The sequence below is a fragment of the Nuphar pumila genome, chromosome 16 (assembly GCF_984573655.1).
Source record: "Nuphar pumila chromosome 16, dmNupPumi1.hap1.1, whole genome shotgun sequence".
Classification (NCBI taxonomy): Eukaryota; Viridiplantae; Streptophyta; class Magnoliopsida; order Nymphaeales; family Nymphaeaceae; genus Nuphar; species Nuphar pumila.
This window is the reverse complement of record NC_143264.1, coordinates 20,935,550-20,961,482: the sequence shown is the minus strand read 5'-3', so window position 1 is coordinate 20,961,482 and position 25,933 is coordinate 20,935,550. Positions and strand designations below refer to the sequence as shown.

Here is a 25,933-nt window from a genome sequence, read left to right as displayed (position 1 = left end):
CTCACTAGAAGTCAGACGTTTGGTTGGATCTATTTGTTAATATCAGTCCTCCTTTCTCGTCCTTCTCGCCGAATCTGCTTCTCAATCGAAGGTTAGTCGTTCCTGTTCTTCTTCCTTCTCTATCTTAGTCAAATGTTCTTTTGTTTTCCTTTCTTTTTCATCCAGTTTGATCACCATTGGTAGTATCCGGACTTGTTTTACTCGGTGATTGCAGTCTTTATGTATTGATTCAAGCCTTTATATAGGTTTTTTTGAACGTTTTTAATGATTTACCGAATTGGGTATCCCTCAAATCCCGGGAAAAGGTGCTCTTCGTGGTTGAATCATCATTTATTCCTTGTTTATGTTGTGATTTTGCTCTCCTTCTTCCCTGTCAGAGCTTTTCTGCTATTAGGTTTCCTTTTTAAAGTGAATATTTACATACGTCTTGGTTTCTTTCCTGTTTTTCGTTCAGTGGGTTATGGGGTTCTTGGGGTTTTAGCTTTGCCTTTTTGGGTTTTTCATTTATTTTTCCCTTGGCTTTGGTCGATTCTGTTGGATTTATATTGGATCCGTTTGTCGGATTTGCTGTAGTTTATAAATAAGGTATTTTGGATCAAGTTTGGCGTGTTAGATTGGGATTTTGATAGGAGGTGTGGTTGTGGTAAGGTTTCGTTTATCTTTGGTGGGTGTGAGGGTTGTGATTGTACACTTCGTTGATGAGCTTATTGAGTTCCTGAACTGTATCGGAATTTTTTGGGTCAAATACACTGGGTTTAGTTTTGTAATTGCAACGATGCTGGTATTCGTGCCTATGAAAAAGTTTCTCTAATTTGCTTGAAAATTTCTGCCCCGAGTTTTACTCCAGGGTTTCATTGTTGGTGTTTGCTTAATTGGGTATTGCTAATTGAAGATGGTCATTTAGTCCAATTGATATCTGTTTGGGTGCTATTTCGATGGTAGAATGAGGTTGGGCGTTGTAATTCAACTGGAAGGTGTAGATATTGATTGTGGTTCAGTTGATTTTCCCTGCTGGTTTATGGGTTTGCTATTTTGCATTTTTTTTATACTCCAAGGGGAAGAACCCCAATCACCAACCGCACATTGGCTGGCCTCTGGTTGGTAAAACCCTTGAGGTCCCCCCTGCCCATCGGGGGGAGTACGCCCAGCTTCAACATTTCGGCAAGAGACGCCACCCATGGGTTTCAAACTTGTGATGTCCCATCAACAACTTGGTGACATTCACAAGTTGCCACTACTAGATGAGTGAAGCCCTTGTGACGCCACCCTTCAACTTGCCATTTTTCATTGTTATAGCTTACGTTTTCAGGGTTTAAGGTTTAGGGATGCTTTTTAGTAATTTGTGCATGGATTTTTTAGGCTTGTTTTCTGTTGATTTTTTTTTAAATATTTTTCTGGATTTTATGATGGTGTGATATATTGAGAGCTTGTTATGCTGGCCTTAAATTGCTATTGGGTTTCCTAGGTATAGACTTTTGCAAAAGTGTTAATAGGTATTATGGTTCCCAACTCTTCTCCCTTACAGGTTCAAGGATTTTGGTGTTTTAGTAACTTTCCTGTTTCTCTATGCACTTCGGTCTATCCTTTGTTAAAATTGCATTTCTGGTGGGGGCGATTTGTGAATATCACCAAGTAGACGGGATGTCACAAGTTTGAAATCCATGGTTGGCATCCCTTACCGCAAGGTCGAAGCTGGGTGTACTCCCCGGTGGGCAGAGGGGACCTCAAGGGTTTTACAAACTGGAGGCCAGCCAATGTGGGGTCGGTGATGGGCGGGTTTATACAAAAAAAAATATTGCATTACTTTTTCCATACAACAACAACAACTACGCCTTCATCCCAAAACTATTGGGGTCGACGATATGAACCAACAAAGAAAATCATTCTGGGTCTTCCACATGAATCCTTCTCCTCCAATCATTTCTATCCAATGCCATGTCCTCGGTGAGGTTCAAAGCATTCATATCCTTTCCTATCATCTCCATCCAAGTCTTCCTAGGCCTACCCCGACCTCTTTTAACTAATACATTTTTCCATTTCTCCATCCTTCTAACTGGAGCATCATTAGGCCTTCGCCGAATATGTCCAAACCACTGTAAACGATTCTCTCTCATCTTATTTTCAATGGGTGCAACGCCTACCTTCTTACGTATCTCCTCGTTCCGAATCTTATCTTTTATTGTATTTCCACACATCCATCTAAGCATACGCATCTCAGCTACACTCATTTTTTGAATATGATGTCACTTGGCAGCCCAACATTCCGTATCATATAGTAAAGCGAGCCTAATAGTTGTCCTATAAAACTTTTCCTTCAGCCGCAATGGCATTCTATGATCGCACAACACTCCAGTTGCACTTTTCCATTTCATCCACCCAAGCTTTATCCTATGATTTACATCTCCATCAATTTCTCTATACTTTTGAATGATAGATCCCAAATATTTGAAACAATCATCCACCGGTATTTCTTGCTCACCAAGCTTCACTACACTCCCATCACTACTTCATTGCTTACTAAACCGACATTCCATATATTTTGTCTTACTCAACTTAAAACCTCTTGCTTCCAATGTCTGTCTCCATAATTCTAACTTAGCATTAACCCCAGCTCTAGACTCATCAATCAAAACAATATCATCAGCAAACAACATACACCACAGCACATTTTCTTGAATTGATCTCGTAAGCTCATCCATCACTATAGCAAATAGGAAAGGGCTTAAAGCAGATCCTTGATGTAAGCCAACCGTTATAGGAAAATTGGTTGTCACCCCTCCACAAGTGCGGACATTGGTTACTACTCCTTCATACATATCCTTAATTATACTAATGTACTTGAGAGAAACACCTTTCTTCATCATTGTCCACCAGAAAACGTCCCTAGGTACTCTATCGTATGTCTTCTCCAAATCAATAAAAGCCATATGCAAATCTTTGTTCCTCTCTCTATTTCTCTCAATAAGTTGTCTAAGAAGATGTATAACTTCTATAGTTGATCTTCCAGGCATAAAACCAAATTGATTCTCCAATATCATGACAACTTTCCTCAACCTAGACTCAATCACCCTCTCCCAAAGTTTTATAGTATGACTCATGAGTTTTATACCACGATAGTTTGTGCAATCTTGTATATCACCCTTATTCTTATATAGAGACACCAAAGTACTCTTCCTCCACTCATTAGGCATCTTATTTGTCCGTCAAATCTTGTTAAAAAGATTTGTCAACCATTCTAAACCTTTCTCTCCCAAGCATTTCCAAGCCTCGATAGGTATACGATCTGGGCCAACTGCCCTTCTTGATTTTATTTTCTTCAAAGCCTCTGCAATTTCTTTCTTTTGAATCTTGCGCATGAAGTCACGATTCATCTCATGAAAAGGAATGGACAAGTCTCCAAGATCCTGAGCATGACTTCCATTAAATAGCTTATCAAAATAATCTTTTCATCTCTCCTTAATCTCCTCATCTTTGACTAAAACCCTTTCTGTTTCATCTTTGATACATCTAACCATACCCAGATCCCTCAATTTTTTATCTCTCATCTTTGCAAGCCTATAAATATTCTTCTCGCTCTTTTTTGTATCCAACTTGTCATAAACCTCCTTATATACCTTATCCCTCACGTTTCGAACTACTTTTTTAGCTTCTTTGCTATCATATACTTTTCCAAATTCTCATTATCACGACTCTTACTTAGATTTCTATAACACTCTCTTTTAACCTTAATAGCTAATTTGACATCCTCATTCCACCATGATGTATCATTACCTAACGGTGCACCGCCTTTAGACTCACCCAATATCTCCTTAGTCACCTTTTTCATGCCACCCGCTATCTTATTCCACATTGATTCTGAATCCTCCTCGAGAGACCAATTAACTTCCTTAACTACCTGCTCTACAAACATTTTTTGTTTAGCTTCTTTCAGTGCCCACCACTTAATTCTAGGATCTATCCTATGTCTATCCCTTTTGCGACATTGTCTAATTCTAAGATCTAAAATTAAGACTCGATGTTGTGTAGCTACACTTTCTCCCAGTATAACATTGCAATCGATGCAACAACCCCTATCTCTCTTTGTAAGTAGGAAAAAATCTATCTGACTCGTATTAACCCCACTTTTAAATGTTACTAGTTGAGACTCCCTCTTCCTAAACCAAGTGTTTGCTAAGATCATATCATAGGACAAACCAAAATCTAAAATCCTTTCTCCACTTTCGTTTATTTCTCCTATACCATAGCCTCCATGGATACTCTCAAATCCATCTCTACTAATGCCTACATGTCCATTAAGGTCACCGCCGATGAAAAACTTTTCTCCATAAGATATCTCTTGTACTACTCCATCTAAATCTTCCCAAAATTGACGCTTATTGGAATCATCCAAACCTACTTGAGGTACATAAACACTAATAATATTAATAATATCCGTACCTAATACTAATTTAATAAGTAAAATCCTATCACCCTTCCTACGGACCTCAACTACATTATCTATAAACTCACGACTCATAACAATCCCTACTCCATTTCTATTTTTATTTATTCCTGTATACCAAATCTTATATCCCCAAGGTTCTATCACTTTTGCCTTCTCACCTACCCATTTGGTCTCTTGTAGACATAAAATATCAATCTTTCTCCTACACATAACATCTACTAACTCTACCAACTTACCAGTTAAAGACCCTATGTTGCAAGTGACTAACCTAATTTTATGGTCTTGGACTAACTTCTTTACCCCCACCCGTCTAACAAAGTGAGGGAACCCTTGCCTATTTGACACCACACCCGGGCGCCGGTGTGACGCGTCGCTTCCGGGCGACGACCTAGCAACCCTTGCCCATTTATCACTGCCTCCGGGCCTATAGAGTACAGCGCGTCGCTCAGTAGGGAACGCCCCAATGAAATTCTCATATTGGTTCATATTCATAGGGTATGACTAAGTTTTTATACTGGCTATCACTGGCCTACCGCAACCCTCCTCCTTTATCCAGGCTTGGGACCGGCAATGTATAACTAAACAGTTATACACAGGCAGAGTTTGCATTACTTTTTCCATATTAGTTTATAATTTGTGGTTCTATTCTGCAAAGAGTCAGAATTGTTCTCTTGCTCTCTTAATCTTTGTGGTAATGCAGTATCCTAGCAGTTGGTACTGATCTCTCAGGTTGTGGTTGTATAGTAAAATGTGGTTTGGTGTACGAAACTTATTTTTAATGGCATGTGTTAGAATGTAATGGTTCTGTTCCTGGATTCTTAAAAACTTCAGTGTTCTCAAATTTGCTTCCAAGGGTCAGTCTTACTGAGTTTGTTATTTGTCAGTTTTTATTTTTCTCAAATGTCCATTTTTTTTTTCATAAACCTCTCCAGCTATCTAGTTTGTTTTATGTCATCTCAGATGAATCATATTTGTCAGTATGACTTTCTATTAGGGTTTGTCTGCTCTCTTTCTCTCTCTCTCTCTCTCTCTCTCACACACACACACACACAACCCCATGCTTTTATGTATGTGCATCTTCTCCTTGGTTTTCTTAAGAGATTCTTTTTTTAGTTTCTTTTGCTTTTCATATCTGTTTTTCTAGATTTTGTTGATGAATGATTTATTAGTTACATGTTTGTCTGATTTATATTACCAAGGGGGTTTAATAGTTTAGCATGTTTGGTTTTGAATGAAGAATTTCCTTATGTATGTATGTATGTATGTATCCCTATTTTTTACATCTTTACTTTTCCAAATAATTGCTACAGGGATGGCATCTCAACAAATCAGTTCTGGATCTAGTCACAGTGCTGAAGTGGTATGCACCTTGGTCAATTCTGTTTGCTGGTTTTCAAACTTCTATTCGTGCAGTTATCTTTTTCATATCATGTAATGATTCTGATTTGACCGTTTTGCAGATTGGCAATGCTTTTGTTGAGCAGTATTACCATATTCTTCATCAATCGCCTGAGCTGGTTTACAGGTTTTATCAAGATTCCAGTGTGATGGGACGACCTGATTCTAATGGTGTAATGACTTCAGTGACAACCACACAAGTATGTTGGCTGGAGCATTTCTATAATTTCTTTGCTGTTAAGCGTCATTTAGTTTCCTCTCCATTTCCTGTCCCAAAGTTACAATATTGCTGTTCCTATCTGGCCTCTCCCACTAGGAACTATTTAATCTTTGTCATGATTTTTTTTTTCTTTAATCAGAATCATGTTTGGTAAGCATCTGACAATTCTGTGTCCTAAATTGGAAAATTGGAGTTTACAGTTTGCTTTAAAATAGATGTGCTTCTTTAATCTAGTATTCAAATTGGTTTCATTCTGATATTCATCTTTGAATCTGGTTTCCTCAACCTTTACCTGCCCTTTTTTTGGGTTCATATTGGTTTTTTATATGCCAATATCTTGACTTTTATTTGTCCATGTTTATAAGACTTGATTTCAACATTTAGGGATGGAGAAGCTGATCCTGCTCATCCTGAGTCTTAGCATTTGGATGTGGCAACTTGGATGATTAAGAGATTACTGGATAGCAGTTCTTGATGTTGCTATTTCTTGGTGCAGGATATCAATGAGAAGATAATGTCACTGGACTACCATAACTTCAAGGCAGAAATTAAGACTGTTGATTCACAGGATTCTTTCAATGGTGGTGTAGTTGTTTTAGTGACTGGATCCCTTTTGGGAGAAGACAACTCGAGCAGGAAATTTACTGAGTCATTCTTCCTAGCTCCCCAAGACAAGGGCTATTATGTTCTAAATGATGTGTTCAGGCCATTGGATGAAACAGAAGTGCATGATAATGGTTCTACACTAACTAATGGCATTAGTGAAACTTCTCCCAAAGCTCCCTTGACACCAGAGAAAGGTATCTTTCGGTGTCGTTTTTAGTGCTATTGTTTGTTTTACTTCAACTGGCTACTTATGATGCTTTTCGTCCAGAGACCTCTGAAATTCAAGATCAGCATGCATTAGATTCTGCAATGCCACTAGCAGAAGATGTCATCAACGGTGAGGAAGAGATTGCTACTTCTTACCATGAAGAAAGCTCTGTGGTTGAAAAAGTTGATGCCGTGGGAGGGACTGTTGATGCAACTCCAAATGAATTGCTACCGATGGTTGAGTCTTCTACTTTGGTTCAGGAAGAGCCTGTTAAAAAATCATATGCATCTATTGTAAGTTCCATGTAAATGTATGCACAATGATAAAGATGTTGATACTGTTGATCTCAATTGGCAGCGTCCTAAGGAGTGGCCCTGAATGCAGGTCAAGGTTATGAGGGACAACACATGGAGTGCTCCAGTTAGTGTGCCTGCCACTGTGCGGGTAGCACGTCCAAGCACTGAGCGACCAGCTGTTGCTCAAGCTGTGCCTGTTTCAATATCTGAACCTTCAGCACCTACTAACAACAATTCCTCTGATAAGGAAGGAGGTCAGTATTTTTTATCCACAAATTGGGAATCTACCATCTATTAGTTAACTGATATTACTTATCTGGAGAAAATTATTCAAAACAGAAAATGGATATCATTTTTCTTGAAGAAAAAAATAAATATGTGTTGTGACAACTGCTTATATCACATTCATATTTCTGCTATTCTTAACTTCATTATGAATTTGCACATGAACATGTAGGCTAATGTGTTCCAATTTAGATAGTCTTATCTCTGGATCATGCTCTCAAATTGTACTTAGATCTCTGAGATTTGTTTGTCGCAGCTGATGGTTGCTCTATTTATATACGAAACCTGCCCATGAATGCTATTGAGGTCCAACTGGAGGATGAGTTTAAAAAGTTTGGACCCATCAAGCCTGGAGGAATTCAAGTGAGAAGCAATAAGGTTGGTTCCTGATTTCTCAACTTCAATCTCATTTTGTGGGCACATACTCTGTCCAGGCTTAGTTGTCTTTTGCCATGCAGCAACAAGGATTTTGCTATGGTTTTGTGGAGTTTGAGACTTCATCTGCTGTTCAAGATGCGCTCGAGGTAAACATCTTGTTCTTTTTTCCATTGTAAGACCATGGTCATTTTGTGATGTTTCTTTTATCTTAGGGTTAGCTAGTGTTTGTGCCATCAAGACTTGTGTTTGTGCAATCAAGTGACTGGAAAGAAGGTTTATTGTGCTTATATGTACATAGTTTCCACATTTCCCCTTATAGGTACTTCTAACCTGATTATTGTCAAACTGGAGTTTTCTACAAGTTTGACATGTAAATTTTTTCTTTTGACAAACCAACTTTGTTAGTTAATAGAAAAGTCAGAAGATATAAGACTTGACTAGGCTTGAAATAGAAAAGAGAGCACTAAACTTGAAAGAAGGGAAACTTGGAGCTTCTGGTGACAATTGTAAACTATCTTAAAGAGGACTATTTAGGACAGGTCCTTCATGAAACTGCAAGTTCCAGGAGAAGTTATTACTATTATTGCTTGTTGACTAAAATGTATTGTTTGATTATGTTCACTAGCAATTTTTATGTATTCTATTATTGTATTTTAGCAAATTAATGATTTAATTGTGTTGTAACTTGATAGGGTTAGTTTGTCTGTGGGGGTGTGGGCCCCCCTTAGTGGCAACCTAATATTACATTGGTTTGCTTTGCCTGGTCACATTACCACCCATGGCTTGTCACCCTTCATTGTGATTGCAATGGTCTACTTGTTGCAAACAATGCTGTCTCATAGTAATGGATATCTCTGGTAATCTAACAATATCATTGCATAATGGAGTAGTAATTTAAACTAAAAAATAATACTAAATTTTAAGGGAGAAATATGTGAATTATGGCGATGTTATGATTAATGTTGTAACATGTGTATCATAATTGTTATAAAGTGGCACTATATTATAAGGCACTGTAAAAATTGCAAATTCAAACTTGAAAAAGAAAAAAGAAAGTAATACAACTAACTGCAAAATAAAGACAAAATAACAAATATCAAGCAATAATCGATCACAGAAAAATTAATCACCAAAGAATCAGGATAATAAGTTAGTAATGGCATTCATGACTAATAAGAAAATGCAAATTATCCAAGTAGCAGTATAAAGCAAACTCTTACCCATAATATAACTAAATACAAAGAGTCTAATGTCTAATGTCTAAGTCAAAATGTTTTTTGACTTACAAGTTTTACAACCTATATTTTAAAAAATAAAGTAAAATGTTTTATCATACCGTGTTAATCATCAGCAGCAGCAGCTCCTCTTTTTCCTCCTCCTTAGTCTTCATCTCCCTCATGCTCCTCAACATCATCACCAACATACTGATCTGTTGTTCCTTCTATCTCCCTCTGTCAATAAAACGAACTCTTCTTGTACCTTATTCACATAAAATTTTTCTATGTTAATGAGATCAAACTGTTCTTTATGCTTTTGTGCTGATAACTGTTCTTTATTTTGCCCAAACTGTTCTTTATGCTTAAACCATCACCACTATGTGCCCAGTTTTCATCTTCCCTTATGCAACATTTTTTTTCTTCTCTCACTCACCACTTATCTCCCTTTCTTCTTCATTTTAGTTTTAGTAGTTTGTGATCCAAACATTTATTTCATTATAAATGAAGGCAGAATTTTCATTTATAACGTGTTTTTATTTATGTTTGTAAACAATGAATAAAAACACATCCAAACAGGGCCTTAGCAAGATTCAAGTGTTTGCCTTCATTCATATTCCTAATATTCTCAAATATGCCGTCTATCCAATGTGCAGACATGGAATCCAATAGAATGTCCTATCCAGTGTTGTGAAAAGCATTGAGGCGTAGCGAGGCGCTCCACCAAAAACCGAGGCTAGGCGTAAAGCGTACGCCTCGAATATTTCTTTTGAAAACTTAAAAAAAAATTATAAAAAAAAATATCTAAAAATATAAATAAATAAATAAATGCTTTATTGATGAAATAACAACCAATAAAAAATAGAAAATCTCAAATAAGTACTAAAAAATATGAGATTAACATATAAAAGTAACTAAAAACTGATTACATAACTGGAAAATATATGAGATTAACCAAAAAAGTTAAAAAATACTAAGAAACTGATTACATAACTGAAATAATTGGAAAATATATGAGATTAACCTACAAAAGTTAAAATATATGAGATTATTCTAAAAAATATGAGATTAACATATAAAAGTAACCAAAAAATGATTACATAACTGGAAAATATATGAGATCGACCAACAAAAGATAAAATATACTAAGAAACCGATTAAATAACTGAAAAATATATGAGATTAACCAACAAAAGTTAAAATATATGAAATTATTCTAAAAAATATGAGATTAACATATAAAAGTAACTAAAAAACTGATTACATAACTGGAAAATATATGAGATTAACCAACAAAAGTTAAAATATACTAAGAAACTGATTACATAACTGAAATAACTGGAAAATATATGAGATTAACCTATAAAAGTTAAAATATATGAGATTATTCTAAAAAATATGAGATTAACATATAAAAGTAACTAAAAAAACGATTACATAACTGGAAAATATATGAGATTAACCAACAAAAGATAAAATATACTAAGAAACTGATTCCATAACTGGAAAATGTATGAGATTAACCAACAAAAGTTAAAATATATGAGATTATTCTAAAAAATATGAGATTAACATATAAAAGTAACTAAAAAACTGATTACATAACTGGAAAATATATGAGATTAACCAACAAAAGTTAAAATATACTAAGAAACTGATTGCATAACTGGAAAATATATGAGATTAACCTACAAAAGTTAAAATATGTGAGATTATTCTAAAAATATGAGATTAACATATAAAAGTAACTAAAAAACTGATTACGTAACTGGAAAATATATGAGATTAACCAACAAAAGTTAAAATATATTAAGAAACTAATTACATAACTGAAATAACTGAAAAATATACGAGATTACAACAACAACAACTACGCCTTCATCCCAAAACAATTGGGGTCGGCGATTACATAACTGATTAAATAACTGAAAAATATACGAGATTAACCAACAAAATTTAAAATATAGTAATATACTAAGAAACTGATTACATAACTGAAATAACTGGAAAATATATGAGATTAACCTACAAAAATCTTGTTGATCATGTCTCAGAAATCTTGTTGCAAAATATAGTTTTTCACTACACATATTCATAATCTAAGACATATTTCATATATCAAAACACAACAATTTCTACATAAAAAATATTTATGTTTAACATAACTCCTTTTTAAAAAAATACTTACCATACATATGAAAATCAAGAAGCCAAAGATACACACAGGAATGTGAAATCCTTGAATCCATTTCATTCATTTAATACGAATCCTTCAAGACCCCGATGTCTCGCTTTGATACTATGTCACAAAATGGCATAGATCCCAATGCACTCTGGAATGTGTCCCATGGACCAAAAATACAATATAATTAAACACACGTTCACAATAGAAACACTCATAGAACATGACTTAAAAATAAATAATTTCATTATGGATGAAATTCAAATAATACAAAAGAAATAAAATTATAAAGAATCCTCACTACAATACATTCAAATCACACACAATCCTAAAAGTACCCATCACTCTCTCTCGTACAAAGGCACCCACCCACCCTTTATATAGGGAACATGAAAGAAAAAAGAGAGATTAAAGAAGGGAAAAAGGATAACCAATCTAGCTGTCCAACAACCAACCCCTCAAGTCAACCAATAGTTGACTTGAATATATAACAAAGTTACTAGAAGCGCCATAGGACTTGGGGAAGCGCACTTCCCTGAAGCATGTTTCAGAAGCGCGAAACGTGGCACTTCCGAAACGTGCTAGAAAGCGTGCTTCCCTTAAATGTGAAGCTCACTTCCCCTTCAGGGTAAGCTCGCTTCCCCTTCTTTTTTCTTTTTCTTTTTTGTTTTTTTTCTTCTTGTTTTGCTTTTTCCCCCTTTTTTCGCTTTCCATTTGCTTCCACCTCGTTTCGTAGGTCGCTTCTGATTCGCTTCTTTTATCGTTTCTGAGACGATTTCTGGTTCGCTTCTAAGTCGTCTTGCGCTTCCCACTTCCTAAAATTTTGGAAGTGCTTCCCTTCCCGCTTTTGCTTCCTAAATCGCTTCCCGCTCTCGCTTCCTCGACTGACAACTCTGGCATATATATATATAATATTATATATGTACATATCTTAACACTCGTATTGTACGATACATATACAATATGCACTCGTATCGCGATACAAGTGCGTATCATTTTCCTTCATAGTAATGATATGTACCGTACCATATTGTATCGTACGATATAGTATGGTACAAACAACCTTGCTACATGCCATACATTATTAATACACCCTTGAACTAGTATCTGGGGTTTATTAGGTCATCCTCCAGAAAAAAGTATTGTATCGAAAAATATTATGTGATACATCAATACTTATCACACTGTTTATGATTGCTTTGTTGATGTTTATTTTTCATATTATTTTCAAAGTAACAAATATTGCTGATATTTTAAATATCATGCAAAAAAATATATAAACATTAAATGATATACTAACATTTTTACATGAGATATTCAAAAACTCGCTTAAACTGGTATCTCGTGTTTATTTTTTTGCAAAATCTTAAATGATTCATCGTAGAAGCTTCCTAAAGCAAATGCTTCACGGATGCTTTACCCGTAGACGCTTCTCCAGCTCTTGCAAAAATGGTATGGGAGTTGTCCTCGGAGGAACTTCCGCTTCTGGGAGATCAGACGGTGTTGTTCCTCCTCCATGATCGGTTTCTCCCTTCTTGTTGTGGGGTGAGATGTTCAGTTGACTCCCTCCCCATTTGTACCCGGTTATCTTACCAGACTCGTCCTTTTCCTCCACCAATATCTAACTTAGGCCCAACTAGAGCATGGGCTCTCGGGCACATGGCGCTCTTTTGAGCATTTCTTTGCTCTTTCGAACCTTTAAAAAAAAGGATCCAGGGGCAGTGCATTGCTTGCAAGTGTGGTGCCACTATTTGCTCGGGGCACCATTCATTGTGAAGACTGACAACATCGCCATGAGCTATTTTCAGGATCCGCTCAAATGCGCTGCCATCGTTTTGATGGCACGAGTCTTTTTTTTAACATAAACAACATTCAATACCTGGTTGGTATTGGATGTTGCATGACTGCCATGTAAAGTAGCAAAAGTTGCATGGCAGTGTGAAAAAACCAATGCCACATCGCAGGCAGCATTGATTGCTGCCCGCCCTTGGAAAATGGCATGTTAGGCTGATGTATGAGAAGGAGAGCCCCACCTCCTTTTATAAGATGTGGGAGGCTCTCTCTCCCGCACCCTCTTCGATATGGGACTATTTCAAGTCCCTTGAAAGACAATGTAGATGTATTATGCAATACCATACTTAATATCCCATTAAACTTCTATCACTAGTTGCATACTTATTCTGCATGTTTTTGCTCAATTCAAACCTCTCTCTCTCTCAAAATTTATTTATTTATTTATTACCTAGATTTTTCCAAAAATTTCCCGAGAAAAAAATATTTTTTGAAAATATCCCGAGATATACCTTTGAGGAGAATATCCTGAGAACGAGATTTGTGACTATGATTATTTTCTATATAATTTTTTTTTCAGAAACTGCTAGGACTTTCTTGATATTTTCTTGAGATCCAGAGAAAATCTTATAATATCCTGAGAAATTGTCTTGCGGAGATGGATATTGGTGACTATAGTATTTGTGTATGTATATATGTAGTAAAACATTTACTTGATCACTTTTAGTTAGAGCGGCCTTGACCTTTTAGGGGCTAGATTTACATTCTTCACCAGGATCATTTTGAAAGGCTGTTTAACGATCACTTAACCTACTAGATTTCTTCTTATTTGAAAGTTTCTTGTTTCTTTGACCTTTTCTCCAGTTGGTTTCTTTCTGTTTATTGAGTAGTGGATCTTCCATTTTGTCATTAAATTATGAAAAACTTGGTGATTTTTTTTTTCAAGTTAGCGTTTTTCTTTGCTGAAAAACTAGTATTAGGCAGTGTCATGAATTGACTACTAATCATCTACGTAAATATTCTTATGCAATTCAGAAGAAGTTCCTGTTCAGATTTTCTCAATTTCCCAGTTGGAATCATGATATTATAACAGTCTGGGGGCATACTAATATTTCATCAACTTGATGAGACTTGTGGATTCGGTTTTAGACTCCACTATGCAGCCACACATCTTGTAAGGGTGAAAGTATATGCAACATCAGTCTGGATTGCTGAACTTTTTCTTTTCCTTTTGATAGTCAAACTTGGGGATGGCCCCCTAATAAGATTTGAACTCGATACCCCATGGTTCAGATAGCGTTAATCTAACTAGTCCAGCTATCTTATTTGATCCTAATGGCAACACCCATCTAGTTTCACATATTTTCTTTCTAGAATATGAATAGGAAGTTTATTGGACTTCATGGAACTGATTTACTATCACCTTCTCTCTTAAAGAAGGAAATGATGTAAAAATGAAGGGAACCATGAACAAAAGCTTACTCATATAAACACAAAACCAATGATAAGAATTAAAGAAAGGACAGATAAATCAACTTTGGAAGATGGAAAACAAATTATAGAGTATGCTTCAAGGGAATTATTAACCGTCCTAGTCAACTCTGATGATCATTGGCTTACTGCGAATTGATTATGAGCAGCTTTAACTAGTCTGGAGGCGAATTGCATAAAGGCTTCTAACTATCAAATTGAGCCAATTCACCTTTATATTTGTCGGCTACATTTTCGTGGCTTTAATTTGAGCTGCAGATCCTACTATGTAGGTGGAAATACCCGCATTAATGGCAAGATGGATTCCAGCATGAAAGAAATACATTGATAAGTGACTTTCTTCCAGTGATCTCGGACAGATCAATAGAGAGGGTGAAAGACAATTACTATTTCTCTCATCCCTGGCTGAGCAGTCCTTCCATCAAATATTGGGTGTGTGGAAGTTATCCTAGCAATGTATTAATGACTGAAATGAGATCCCTCTATCTGATCCTAATTTAGTCTCCTATTTCTGTTCCCATCTCTAACCATATGAGATCTACTGGATTAGTTGCTATCTATTTTTGATAAAAAAGTGAGTCATGCTTGACAAACCCACCTCGCATTAGGTGAGATATCTTTGAACTATGGAACTTACCAAGATCGGAACATTGGCGTTCAGCCACAATGCTTGAAGGTCCACTCAAGGGTCCGCTTGGACTGGTTGGCATCTTCTGCAAGGTGATATGGGCATTCATATACCACTTCGCTGAATACATTAACCAATCTTGGCTTGCCATTTGTTCTTTTTTTCTCTTTTAGCAAATATTGTAATGTCTACCAGAGAAAAAAGAAAAAGAAAAACTAGCAGAATGAACAGTGAACAGAATGTGCATAGATAACAACACTTGAGGTGCAATTGATTTGCAAATTTGTGCAAACTGCAAAGTTTCTATGTTGCAATGTATTTAGTGACCCAAGGGTAGCTGGAAAAAAATATGATGTTTTCATTTGATTCTTTTGATTTTCAGCAAGCTTACGTCAGTGATTCTCATGTATCGGAAAAGTATCAAGCTACTGAAAAGCTAAGTGAGGAACATTTGAGCTGTAGATATTGTAAGGCTTGGGTTTTGTACTAATCATGATGGATTAGGGAATAGAAGATTTATGCATTTATATTAACTCCTCAGCTTAGATCTGCAGCCAACTTCCTTCAGTCAGCCTGCTATATACCCGATAGGGGTATTTTTTTAATTTCACATAGTTGTTTTAGAAAACAACTATTTGTTAAAATGTAATTTCTTTATTTATTCTTTAGTTTTTCTTTTTTGTATTTTTTAGGAACCAAAAGGGGCTCCAACCATAGAGTCGTTGGAGCCCCCAACGGTCACAAATGTGACCGTTGGGGGCTCCCATTGAGGCCCTTGACCCTCCTTTTCTTTCCACTCCCTCTTGTATAAATAGGGGTGAACCCCTTGTATATTTTCATTCTTGAGAGCTCTCTCTCTTTTCAATAAGAGGCTTTTTATATTGTTGCTTTCTTAAAGGCTTGTGCTTGCATTGTCCCTTAGTGGACTTGTGATATTGTCTCATTTATTCATTGTTGTAAGTGCTTATAAGCACTCCTTATATTTTCGCAATATCTCGTTACATGGTATCAGAGTCACTCGGTTCTTGAAGGAAAAGTGTGGTTCGTGTATTTCATATTTTGTGTATCTCTTCTCATTTCTTGGAAACATCATGGAGGCAAAGATCGACCTATCCTTCAAGCTCAATGGAAAGAATTACATGATGTGGGCATCGGCAATGGAAAACAACCTCAAAGGAAAGAAACTTTGGGGTTTTGTCATGGGTACTGTTCCGGAACCTAAGCTTATGCTCACGAAGAACGAAAGAGGTCAAGAAAAGGCTCTTGAAGGAGATGCTTGCCTCAAGGCCATTGAAAATCATCAAAAAGAAGTGGAAGATTGGGAAAGCAATCACGCGAAAATCCTTGCGTGGTTTATGAACAATGTTGAGCTTAAGGTATGTGCTAATATAGCTAAATTTTGTCGGGTCACTGAGGCTTGGTCCTTTATGAAGGGTATGTATACCCAAAAGGATCTTGCAAGAGCATATTTTTTTGCAAAAAAAGATTAGAACCACCAAACAAGGTGATTCTAGCATTCAAGACTATTATAGTGCCCTAAACCCGCTATGGGATGAATTGGCTCTTTTAAAGCCAAAATGGGTTTCTATGGAAGATATTGAATTAAGATAAAAACAAATGGAACAACGATTGTTTCAATTTCTTTTTGGGCTACGTCCCGAATTTGAGCAAGTGAGATCCTCACTTCTCCATAGATCTATTTTTCCTTCTATTGAAGATGTCATTGCCGAAATCACTCAAGAGGAGACAAGGCTTGGCATGAGTAAACATGTTGATGAAGTGCTTGTCGTATCCAAACCCGGTAACAATGTAAGAACCTATAAACCTCCTCAATTTGGGAAACAAGGAAACTATAATAGAGGAAGAAAAATGATTGTTTGTCATCATTGCTATGAGCCGGGTCACATCAAACCCGCTTGCCCAAAGCTTAATGGAACTTTCAAGCCAAAGGTGGCCTCTCTTGAAGAAACTACCATCAAAGAAGATGAAGGCAAGAATAATGTTCTCAAAGAGACTCTTGGGCAAATATTTATAGCTCTTCAACAAATTCTAAAAACTTCTTCCTCCACATCGGGTGCGGCTATTGCTTCTACATCATCACCCGGTACGTATTCTTGGATCCTTGACTCCGGAGCCTCTTTTCATATGACCCCCCATGAAAATGCACTTGTTGATGTTTGCACCAATTCAAAGGATTCTTGTGTCTCTACGGCCGATGGAACCTTTTTAAAAATTTCAAGTATTGGCTCTTTTAAAGATTCTCAAAATTTTTGTGTTCCAAAAATAAGAGTTGTTCCCAAACTAAATTTAAACCTTTTTTCGGTCTCCCAAATTGCCGACCATGGATGTGAAATATCTTTCTCATCTAATGGTTGCTTTGTGCAGGATCTACAGTCCGGGAAGCGGATTCGGCAAGGCCATAGGAAGGGAGACCTCTACTATATGGACCATCTCGATCTTCCTACAAATTATTTTTTTTCTTATGTCCAAGAAAAAAATATGGAAACTTGACATAAAAGACTTGGTCATCCAAGTTATTCCAAAATGTATTTTTTTCCCTTTGGAAACAATTTTTGTAAGGAAAAAGAAATTAGTTGCAAAGATTGTATTTTTGGAAAAATGAAGTCTATTCCATTTCCAACTAGAACTTTTCTTTCGTCAAGACCTTTTGAATTTGTGCATTCGGATGTTTGGTGGCCTTCTCTGTCATGTCTAAAGGGAGCTATTCTTATTATGTTACTTTTATTGATGACTTTACTCGGTATGTTTGGATTTATTTTCTTAGTCATAAGTCGGAAGTATTTATTTTCTTTAAAGATTTTCATAGAAAAATTCAAAATCAATTCCAAAGTAACATATCTACTTTGAGAACCGATTCTGGTGGTGAATATTTATCTCACGAATTTCAAAACTATTTAACCCAAAATGAAATTTGTCATAAAAAATCATGTCCTAGGACCCCTCAACAAAATGGCCTAGCGGAAAGGAAACATAGGCACATTGTTGAAACCGCTAGAACATTACTTGTTTCTAGAAATATTCCAAAGAAGTTTTGGGCCGAAGTCGTTCTAACCGCAACTTATCTAATCAATAGAATGCCATCTTCTAAACTAAAAAATGGTTCTCCCAATGAAAAGCTCTTTAAACTTTCACCTGATTTCAATCATCTTCGTATTTTTTGTTGCAAATGCTTTGTCCTATCGCATAAAAGAGATAAGCTGTCTCCAAAAGCAATTGAATGTGTTTTTCTAGGATATGGTGAAAATCAAAAAGGGTATAGATGTTATGATTTTAAGAATGATAAACTATATGTTTCAAAAGATGTAACATTTCTAGAAAAAGAGAATGGTTTTGATAAAATAGAAGAAACAAATGAAATTGATTATATATTTTTATATGATCTTATTGATGACATACAAAAGGATTCCCTTGAAAGCATAGAAGATACATGTGAGGCGTCCAATCTTGATATAATACCCTCAAATGATAATAATACAAATATGAATGTTTACTCAAGAAAAAATCAAGAAAACCCTACTAGTGCCCTTGAAAAATACTCTCAAATCTCTAAGTCTACTGATGAACCACAAGTTAGACATTCTTCTAGAATATCAATACCCCCAAATAGGTTTGTATCCTATGATTCCTTAACGCCCAACTATCGAGCATGTTTAATAACCCTACATTCTTATTTTGAACCCGCTCACTACAATCAAGCTAAATCTATACCACATTGGGTTGAAGCAATGCGAGTTGCACTAGATGCACTAAAAAAGGCTAATACTTGGGAAATAGTTAATTTACCCCCACACAAAAAACCTATTGGGTGTCGCTAGGTCTTCAAAGTCAAAACTAAAAGCGATGGCTCTTTAGAACGATATAAAGCTAGGTTAGTCGCTAAGGGATACTCACAAGAATATGGAATTGATTATGAAGAAACATTCGCTCCCGTAGCTCGAATGACCAGTGTCAGGACTTTAATAGTTGTCGCATCAACCAAAAAATGGCTTATTTATCAACTTGATATAAAAAATGTCTTTTTAAATGGAAGTTTAAGTGAAGAAGTTTACATGGATCCACCACCCTGAATTAATATTGAGCAAGGTCAAACTCTTCGACTTTTAAAAGCATTGTATGGCCTTAAACAAACCCCTAAGGCTTGGTATGATCATTTCAGTGATATCATGATAAAATTAGGATTTCACTCTTGTTATACTGACACTGCTCTTTTTGTTAAAAATGCAGGTACTAGTATCGTAATATTGTTACTTTATGTTGATGATATGATTATCACTGGGAATGATCAAAATAGTATTATTGATGTTAAAAATATGTTAAAAAATAATTTTGATATGTCTGATTTAGGTTTTCTTAGATACTTTCTTGGAATTGAAGTTGCATACTTTTTTCGAGGATATATTTTGTCACAGATGAAGCTTGTTGCAGATATATGTTATAAGTCTGGGATTTCTGATGATAAAAAAGTAGAAACTTCCGAGGTTATTAATGTCAAATTATGGTTGGAGGATGGGGTTCTTCTGGAAGATCCCACACCCTACAGACAACTCATTGGGTCTCTCACTTATTTAACCATCACCAGACCTGATATCACCCATGCGGTTCACTCAGTTAGTCAATTTCAGCATGCTCCTACAACTGTGCATATGAGTGTTGTTCTCCGGATCATCCGTTACATTCGGAACACCATCAATAAAGGGCTATTTCTATCATCCTCTTCTTCCTTGAATCTTCTTGCTTATACTAATGCAGATTGAGGAGGTAATCCTAATGATCGAGTCTCAACTACTGGTTTTTGTGTCTTTTCAAGAGACTCTTTGATTGCCTGGCGATGCAAGAAGCAACAGAAAATTTCACTATCATCTACTGAAGCTGAATATCGGGATATGACAACCACAACAATGGAACTTGTATGGTTTCGCAGTCTGCCTAAAGACATGGGGGTTGATATTACCGAAGCTTCAAAATTATGTTGCGACAACAAGAGTGTCATCTATATTGCAAGCAATCATACCTTCCATGAGCGTACTAAACATATAGAAATGGATTGTCACTATGTTCGTGACGAATACTTACGAGGAACAATTGCTCTACCGTATGTCACTTCAGAATATCAGTTGGCAGACTTCTTTACTAAAGCTCTTCCGGCTCCCCGCTTCATGTTTCTTTTTGGCAAACTTTCTGTCGTTTCCCCGTAAAGTTTGAGGGGGGGTGTTAAAATGTACTTCATATATATATATATATACCCGATAGGGGTATTTTTGTAATTTCACATAGTTGTTTTAGAAAACAACTATTTGTTAAAATGTAATTTATTTATTTATTTTTTAGTTTTTCTTTTTTGTATTTTTTAGGAACCAAAAGGGGCTCCAACCATAGAGTCGTTGGAGCCCCAAACGGTCACAAATGTGACCCTTGGGGCCTCCCAACGACTCCATGGGAGCCCCCTTTTGGGCTCTCCTTTTGAGGCCCTTGGCCCTCCTTGTCTTTCCACTCCCTCTTGTATAAATAGGGGTGAACCCCTTGTATATTTTAATTCTTGAGAGCTCTCTCTCTTTTCAATAAGAGGCTTTTTATATTGTTGCCTTCTTAAAGGCTTGTGCTTGCATTGTCCCTTAGTGGACTTGTGATATTGTCTCTTTTATTCATTGTTGTAAGTGCTTATGAGCACTCTTTATATTTCCGCAATATCTCGTTACAAACAGTCAGGGCTTAACTTTGGTTAGCCTTGGGTCAGTCAACTGCCTGTTCTTAGGTTCTCAGCTTATGGCCATTCAGGTGCTGTTAGTCAGTTTATGTAGGGATGGGTCACTGGTTAAACTTCATTGGATTTTGGTACATGGAAGAGATTTTGAAAGTTGTCTAGCAACATGGAGCAGTGCATGTTGTGGGTGGTTTGTTTTTTATTTATAAGACTGCCTACTGCAGTTTTACGTAAAATAATAGTGCAAGCGTCATGGATTACTTCTGCTGATCTATCTGTAGAAGGTCTGGATTGCTGTTGTCAAAATCAGAATTTTGCAACAATGACAGTAGGTATAATTGTTTCTTGTGAGGACTGTCTGATGTGAACACTACATTTAAGATGAAGCTTATATAGTTTCAAACAATGGTTTGTAATAATTTCATACTGATATGTAACTTCAATCTAGCTAATAAGATGTCTTATGAGAAATAAGGTTAACATTTATGTTTAGAAATAGTATGTATGTCTAAACTGTATCCTTTTTCCAGAAGATTCCCATATTTCACCACCATCTCCATAACATGTTGCATGTCATGTAATTACAGTGTTGAGAAATTTTGTTCTTGGCTGCCTTCCCTGTCTTTTCCAGTAGGATCTTTATTTTGATTTGTCATTTTATGATGAAATATTGACAGTGATTGCTCCTCTCTCAAAAAGTGATGACTGTTTGTTGGTCCTTAGTGAGGATTAGAACCAGCACTTAAAACTTACACTTAAAGGTTTATGAACTGAGTCAATCTAAGATTTCAATGTCTTTTACAAGGGAATGGTGTCATCTTCTGTGTGCTGCTTTGGTTTTCTAACATCGTTGATTCTTTCAGCAATGATGTAAAAATAACACAGCAACCTAGGGATTGAAAGTTTCTTGATTCTAGTTGCTTCACTCGTTGGCTTGAGTGACAGGTGGTCTCTGGTTTCATTACTGCAGTGGTTGAGTCTTCTTGTGTTATGCATGTAATGCTGCTTGCCATCATCTTTGTCTCAAGGTTCTGAAGTTGTCATCTTTATTAATGTCTTGAACTGTGGACTTCTCTTGCAGACTGTTTCAAGTTAATTGTGTGGATTTTCCCTATGGTGCGTTGTAATTAGTTTTGAATTATCCTTGGTGGTCTTGCAGTTAAGTTGTTTGGCCATTTCGAAAGGTAACGATGCAATGTTAGGGTGGTTATAAAATTTTGGTGATATCTGAAGTTTGGACTCCAGACACCTTGTAGATTTTAGATGAAAAGAAAACTTTTGTCAATTTAATGCTGCTGCGTCAGATAAAATAGCCATTCAGGATTAAAAGACTAATTAGATTCTGCCACAGAATTCTGTCCAAAAAAAAATCTGTTACAGAAGAATATGGTTCAACCTTTGTTCAAATCTGTTTCGTGAATCACGAGTAGGTTATTCCTAATTGTTCGTCTTTAAAAGTGTAGAGACTTGAGTTAGCGGATTCCCAGTAACTGGATTGTGCGTGGCCCCACTGTTATTCATTAGACTATATGGTAGCAAGAAATTCATTTCTTTCTTTCTCAGTAACTGGACTGTGCATGGCCTGCCATTATTCATTAAACTATACAGTAGCAAGAAATTTATCTCTTCTTGCATACTTTTTCAGGCTTCTCCTGTCATGATTGGTGCCCGGCAATGCTATGTTGAGGAGAAGCGAGCCACTTCTACAGCCCGAGGCAAGCATATTACTCCTTGTATAATCTCAATTATCGCTGTAATTGATATATGTTGTGTAGCTCATATGCTTGCCTTGGCTTCACAGGTAGTGGGAGAGGGAGCCGGTTTCCTCCAGGGAGAGGTGGGTTCCGAAATGATGGTCAAAGAGGTCGTGGAAATTTTGGTGGGCGTGGGTACGGGAGGAGTGACAATGGCAATGCACGTGGCTGGGGCGCATCTGGATGGGGAGGAGATGGTTCTCAGCGCACCGATCAAAATGGCAATGGCAGAGCAAGCCGTTATGCTGGGGCTGTCTCCAATGTATGAGAAGGGATTGAACTTGGCTGCCATTCTGCTCAGGTTACCAAAACAACTCTTGGTGAAATTATGGAACCTTATAATTCTTGGTATGAATGCCCCTAGAGATGATTGGGAACGCCCCTTCAGATCCTTGGAGTTGATATCAGGGGCATTGTTGTTATTGATAAAAAAATTCAAGGTCGAAGAGTGTTTTTTGTTAATTTTTTCCCCCATCGGTAAAGGGGAATATTTAAGAAATTTGCTGGTTTTCTTTCTACCCAGATAACTTGAACTGGTCAGTGACGTTGGTGCACTCATCTTGCTGCAGAGAAATTTTGGTACTTTATTGTGGAGAATCATATAGAGGCTTGTTGGTTTCATTTTCTTGAGATGATTATTTAGTTTTATCATTATTATTTAATTTTCAAGTGTAATTTGTAGTGAACAGAAGATACACAATGGTAATCATCAGTTTTGGATTGTCAATTGCTCTTGCTTTCTGCTATGTTTTCATCGTGGAATTGTTGATTCTGTTCTCAGAAACTGTTGTTTCTCAGAATCTGGTGAATTGTGCCCTTGTGAAATTTCTTGAGAAGATGCTGCTTGATCAATGCCAGCATGTATGAGAGAGAGAGATTAAAGTGTTGGCTACTAATGTAGATGCATGGATTTAATCAAAAATTTTGCTAGTTTGTTAGAAATTTGATGCGGCAAAGGCTGCTGAGCCCTCAAGAACAGAAAGCAGAGCCATAGATACCAGGGGTTGCCCACATGGTCTCAGGCTTGCGGACAAGAAGGTTTTGAAAAAGGTGGAAAGGATCCGACCCGATCCATGGATTGTGTACAGCCATGTAACATATTCATACTTATGTATTATAACCCACTTAGACTATCGGGTCTGGATACACCAGACCTGGATCCATATCACTGTGTTGTAACATTATAAAAACATCTTTTAGGTCACGATTCTATGAATGAAAAAACAGAAAGCGTAACAGCTGAAAAAAGGTCTTGCGTTTCTTCTTCGTCTCTCTCTCTCTCTCTTCCTCTCTCTCTTTTCTCTACAGGTGAAAAACTTTCATGGTATCAGAGCGTAGATCCGACTAAGGCTGAGAAGGATTCCGGCAAGAGCGAAGTTCGGAAAATCGAGGTTCTTCTTTCCCCTTCTCTTTTTTTTTTTGTTCCTCCTCTCCCCTTTTCTTCTGTTCCTCCCCATTTCTTCCCCTCTTTCTGAAATCTATTGTGTACCCACACCTCACGTGGGTTTCTTCCCTTGGTAAAACCGTGATCCACGTGACCTCTATTCACGTGGGTTTCATTTTTGGTGAATCTGCGATTCACGTGAATTGATTCACGTGAAACAATGAATCTCTCCTTAATTTCTTTTCTTGATCTGCCTTACCTAATCTCCTCTAAGTTTGTCTTTGCACATTCGATTTTTTTTTTATTCTTTACTGCTATACTGTGAAACTTATCCTTTGATTATCTATTTCTATTCTTATCAAAAAAAAGGGGGGGTTCTTTTAACGTGTGAAGGCATCCTTCATCTCATCAATCTCAGCTTCTGGACTGCATAGAAAAGGTTCAGAAATTGAGTTCCCTGCATCCGACAGCCTGTGATTCTAAAAAAAAGGGGCTGAACTTTTTGTGAACACTTTGGTCGACATTCTCGTTATTTCTTTTCAAATGGACCCTTATCACTCTCAATCAAATCTTTCTTCAAGCTTCCTCAACCAACTCGTCTTTGAAAAGTTGAATACCTCAAATTTCTTGATTTGGAAGAGACAAATTATTCCTTTTATAAGGAGTCAAGGTCTCTTAGGTCACCTGGATGGAACCACTCCTGTTCCACCAGAATTTGTCCCGAGAGAAGAAAAAGATGATCAAGGGGTGAGTTCGATTGTGTATATCAAAAATGTAGAATTTCTCAATTGGGAAAGGAAAGATCAATCAGTTGTTGCATACATCACCTCAACCCTGTCTCAAGAAGTTTTAGTTGTCATTCCCGACAATTGTACAACGCTACAACTCTGGGAGCGACTGGTTCAGACGTATTCGCAGGTTTCTCAAGCAAGGATGGTTTTCCTTAAAAGAGAATTTCAGTTGTTAAGAAAAGAATCCATGACCATCATGGAATATTTGAACAAGATAAAGACCATCACAGATCAGCTTGCAGTTATAGGATGTGCCGTAAGCGACAACGACATGGTGCAACAAACTCTGAGTGGATTGGGATCTGACTACAATATGATAGTCACTTCACTATTGTGCCTTCCTGCTCTTCCTTCTTTCGATGCGTTACAGGCGAAATTGATTCAGTATGAAATGACTCTAAAGGGATTCTCTGAAGAAACTCACATCCACACAAATTCTCAAGAAGTTTTTGCCACAGGAGTGACTTATGGTAGAGGACGAGGACAAGGGCGAAATGGATACGGAGGGCGTGGTCTGCTTCTCACTCCAAATATGTCTGCCCATGCGCAGGGATCAAGATCCGTCCCCACTTGCTTCTTTTATAACAAAAAGGGGCATATCAAGGCGAATTGTTGGCACAATCCAGAGAATAAAGGAAAGGGCCCACAGACAGAAATGAAAAGAAAGTTCACAAATACCAGAGATAGTGGAGAGATCAAAGATCTACTAATATCTGCCTTGTCAGAGTTGAAATTGAAACAGAGTGATAAAGGCACTTGGTTTGTTGACTCAGGAGCAACGACTCATGTGACAGGTGGTGCAAGTAAGATTTCTAATCTTATTCCTTATTTTGGAAAAAGTAAGATTGTTACTGGAGATGGATCCCACCATCCTGTTACTCATGTTGGAAAAACTGTCATTCCCATGTCACATTTCACTCTTACTCTTTTTGACGTTCTTCATGCTCCTCACATTAAGAAAAACATCGTCTCTGTCTCCAAGCTTATTGATGATAATAATGCTTCAGTTGAATTTACTCCCTTCTCTGTGCAGGTCAAGGACCTACGCACGAGGGAAACATTCGCTGAAGGAAAAAGATGAGGCAATATGTATGTCTTTGAAGAAGCTCCATGTCATGCTGTCTGCCCTGCTCATCTGAAT

General features: G+C 36.9%; 1 protein-coding gene across 1 annotated transcript; it reads left to right on the top strand.

Annotated features, from left to right (window-relative positions):
• Positions 1–23,344, top strand: LOC149813071 (nuclear transport factor 2-like). The gene is made up of 10 exons (XM_089991803.1): positions 1–91; positions 5,755–5,804; positions 5,905–6,042; positions 6,559–6,862; positions 6,937–7,169; positions 7,261–7,426; positions 7,714–7,835; positions 7,916–7,981; positions 22,509–22,578; positions 22,665–23,344. Exons 2-10 carry the CDS (start codon positions 5,757–5,759, stop codon positions 22,883–22,885), a joined length of 1,368 nt encoding a protein of 455 aa, XP_089847929.1. The 5' UTR covers positions 1–91; positions 5,755–5,756; the 3' UTR covers positions 22,886–23,344.
• Positions 23,345–25,933: the final 2,589 nt, after the last annotated feature.

What these genes read in the sequence shown, in the direction of transcription:
- LOC149813071 (XM_089991803.1), top strand. Translation starts at nt 5,757, where the DNA reads ATGGCATCTCAACAAATCAGTTCTGGATCTAGTCACAGTGCTGAAGTG. An exon ending in CTAGTCACAGTGCTGAAGTG is followed by an intron (nt 5,805 to 5,904) that starts GTATGCACCTTG and finishes ACCGTTTTGCAG; the next exon opens with ATTGGCAATGCTTTTGTTGA. An exon ending in AGCCACTTCTACAGCCCGAG is followed by an intron (nt 22,579 to 22,664) that starts GCAAGCATATTA and finishes TTGGCTTCACAG; the next exon opens with GTAGTGGGAGAGGGAGCCGG.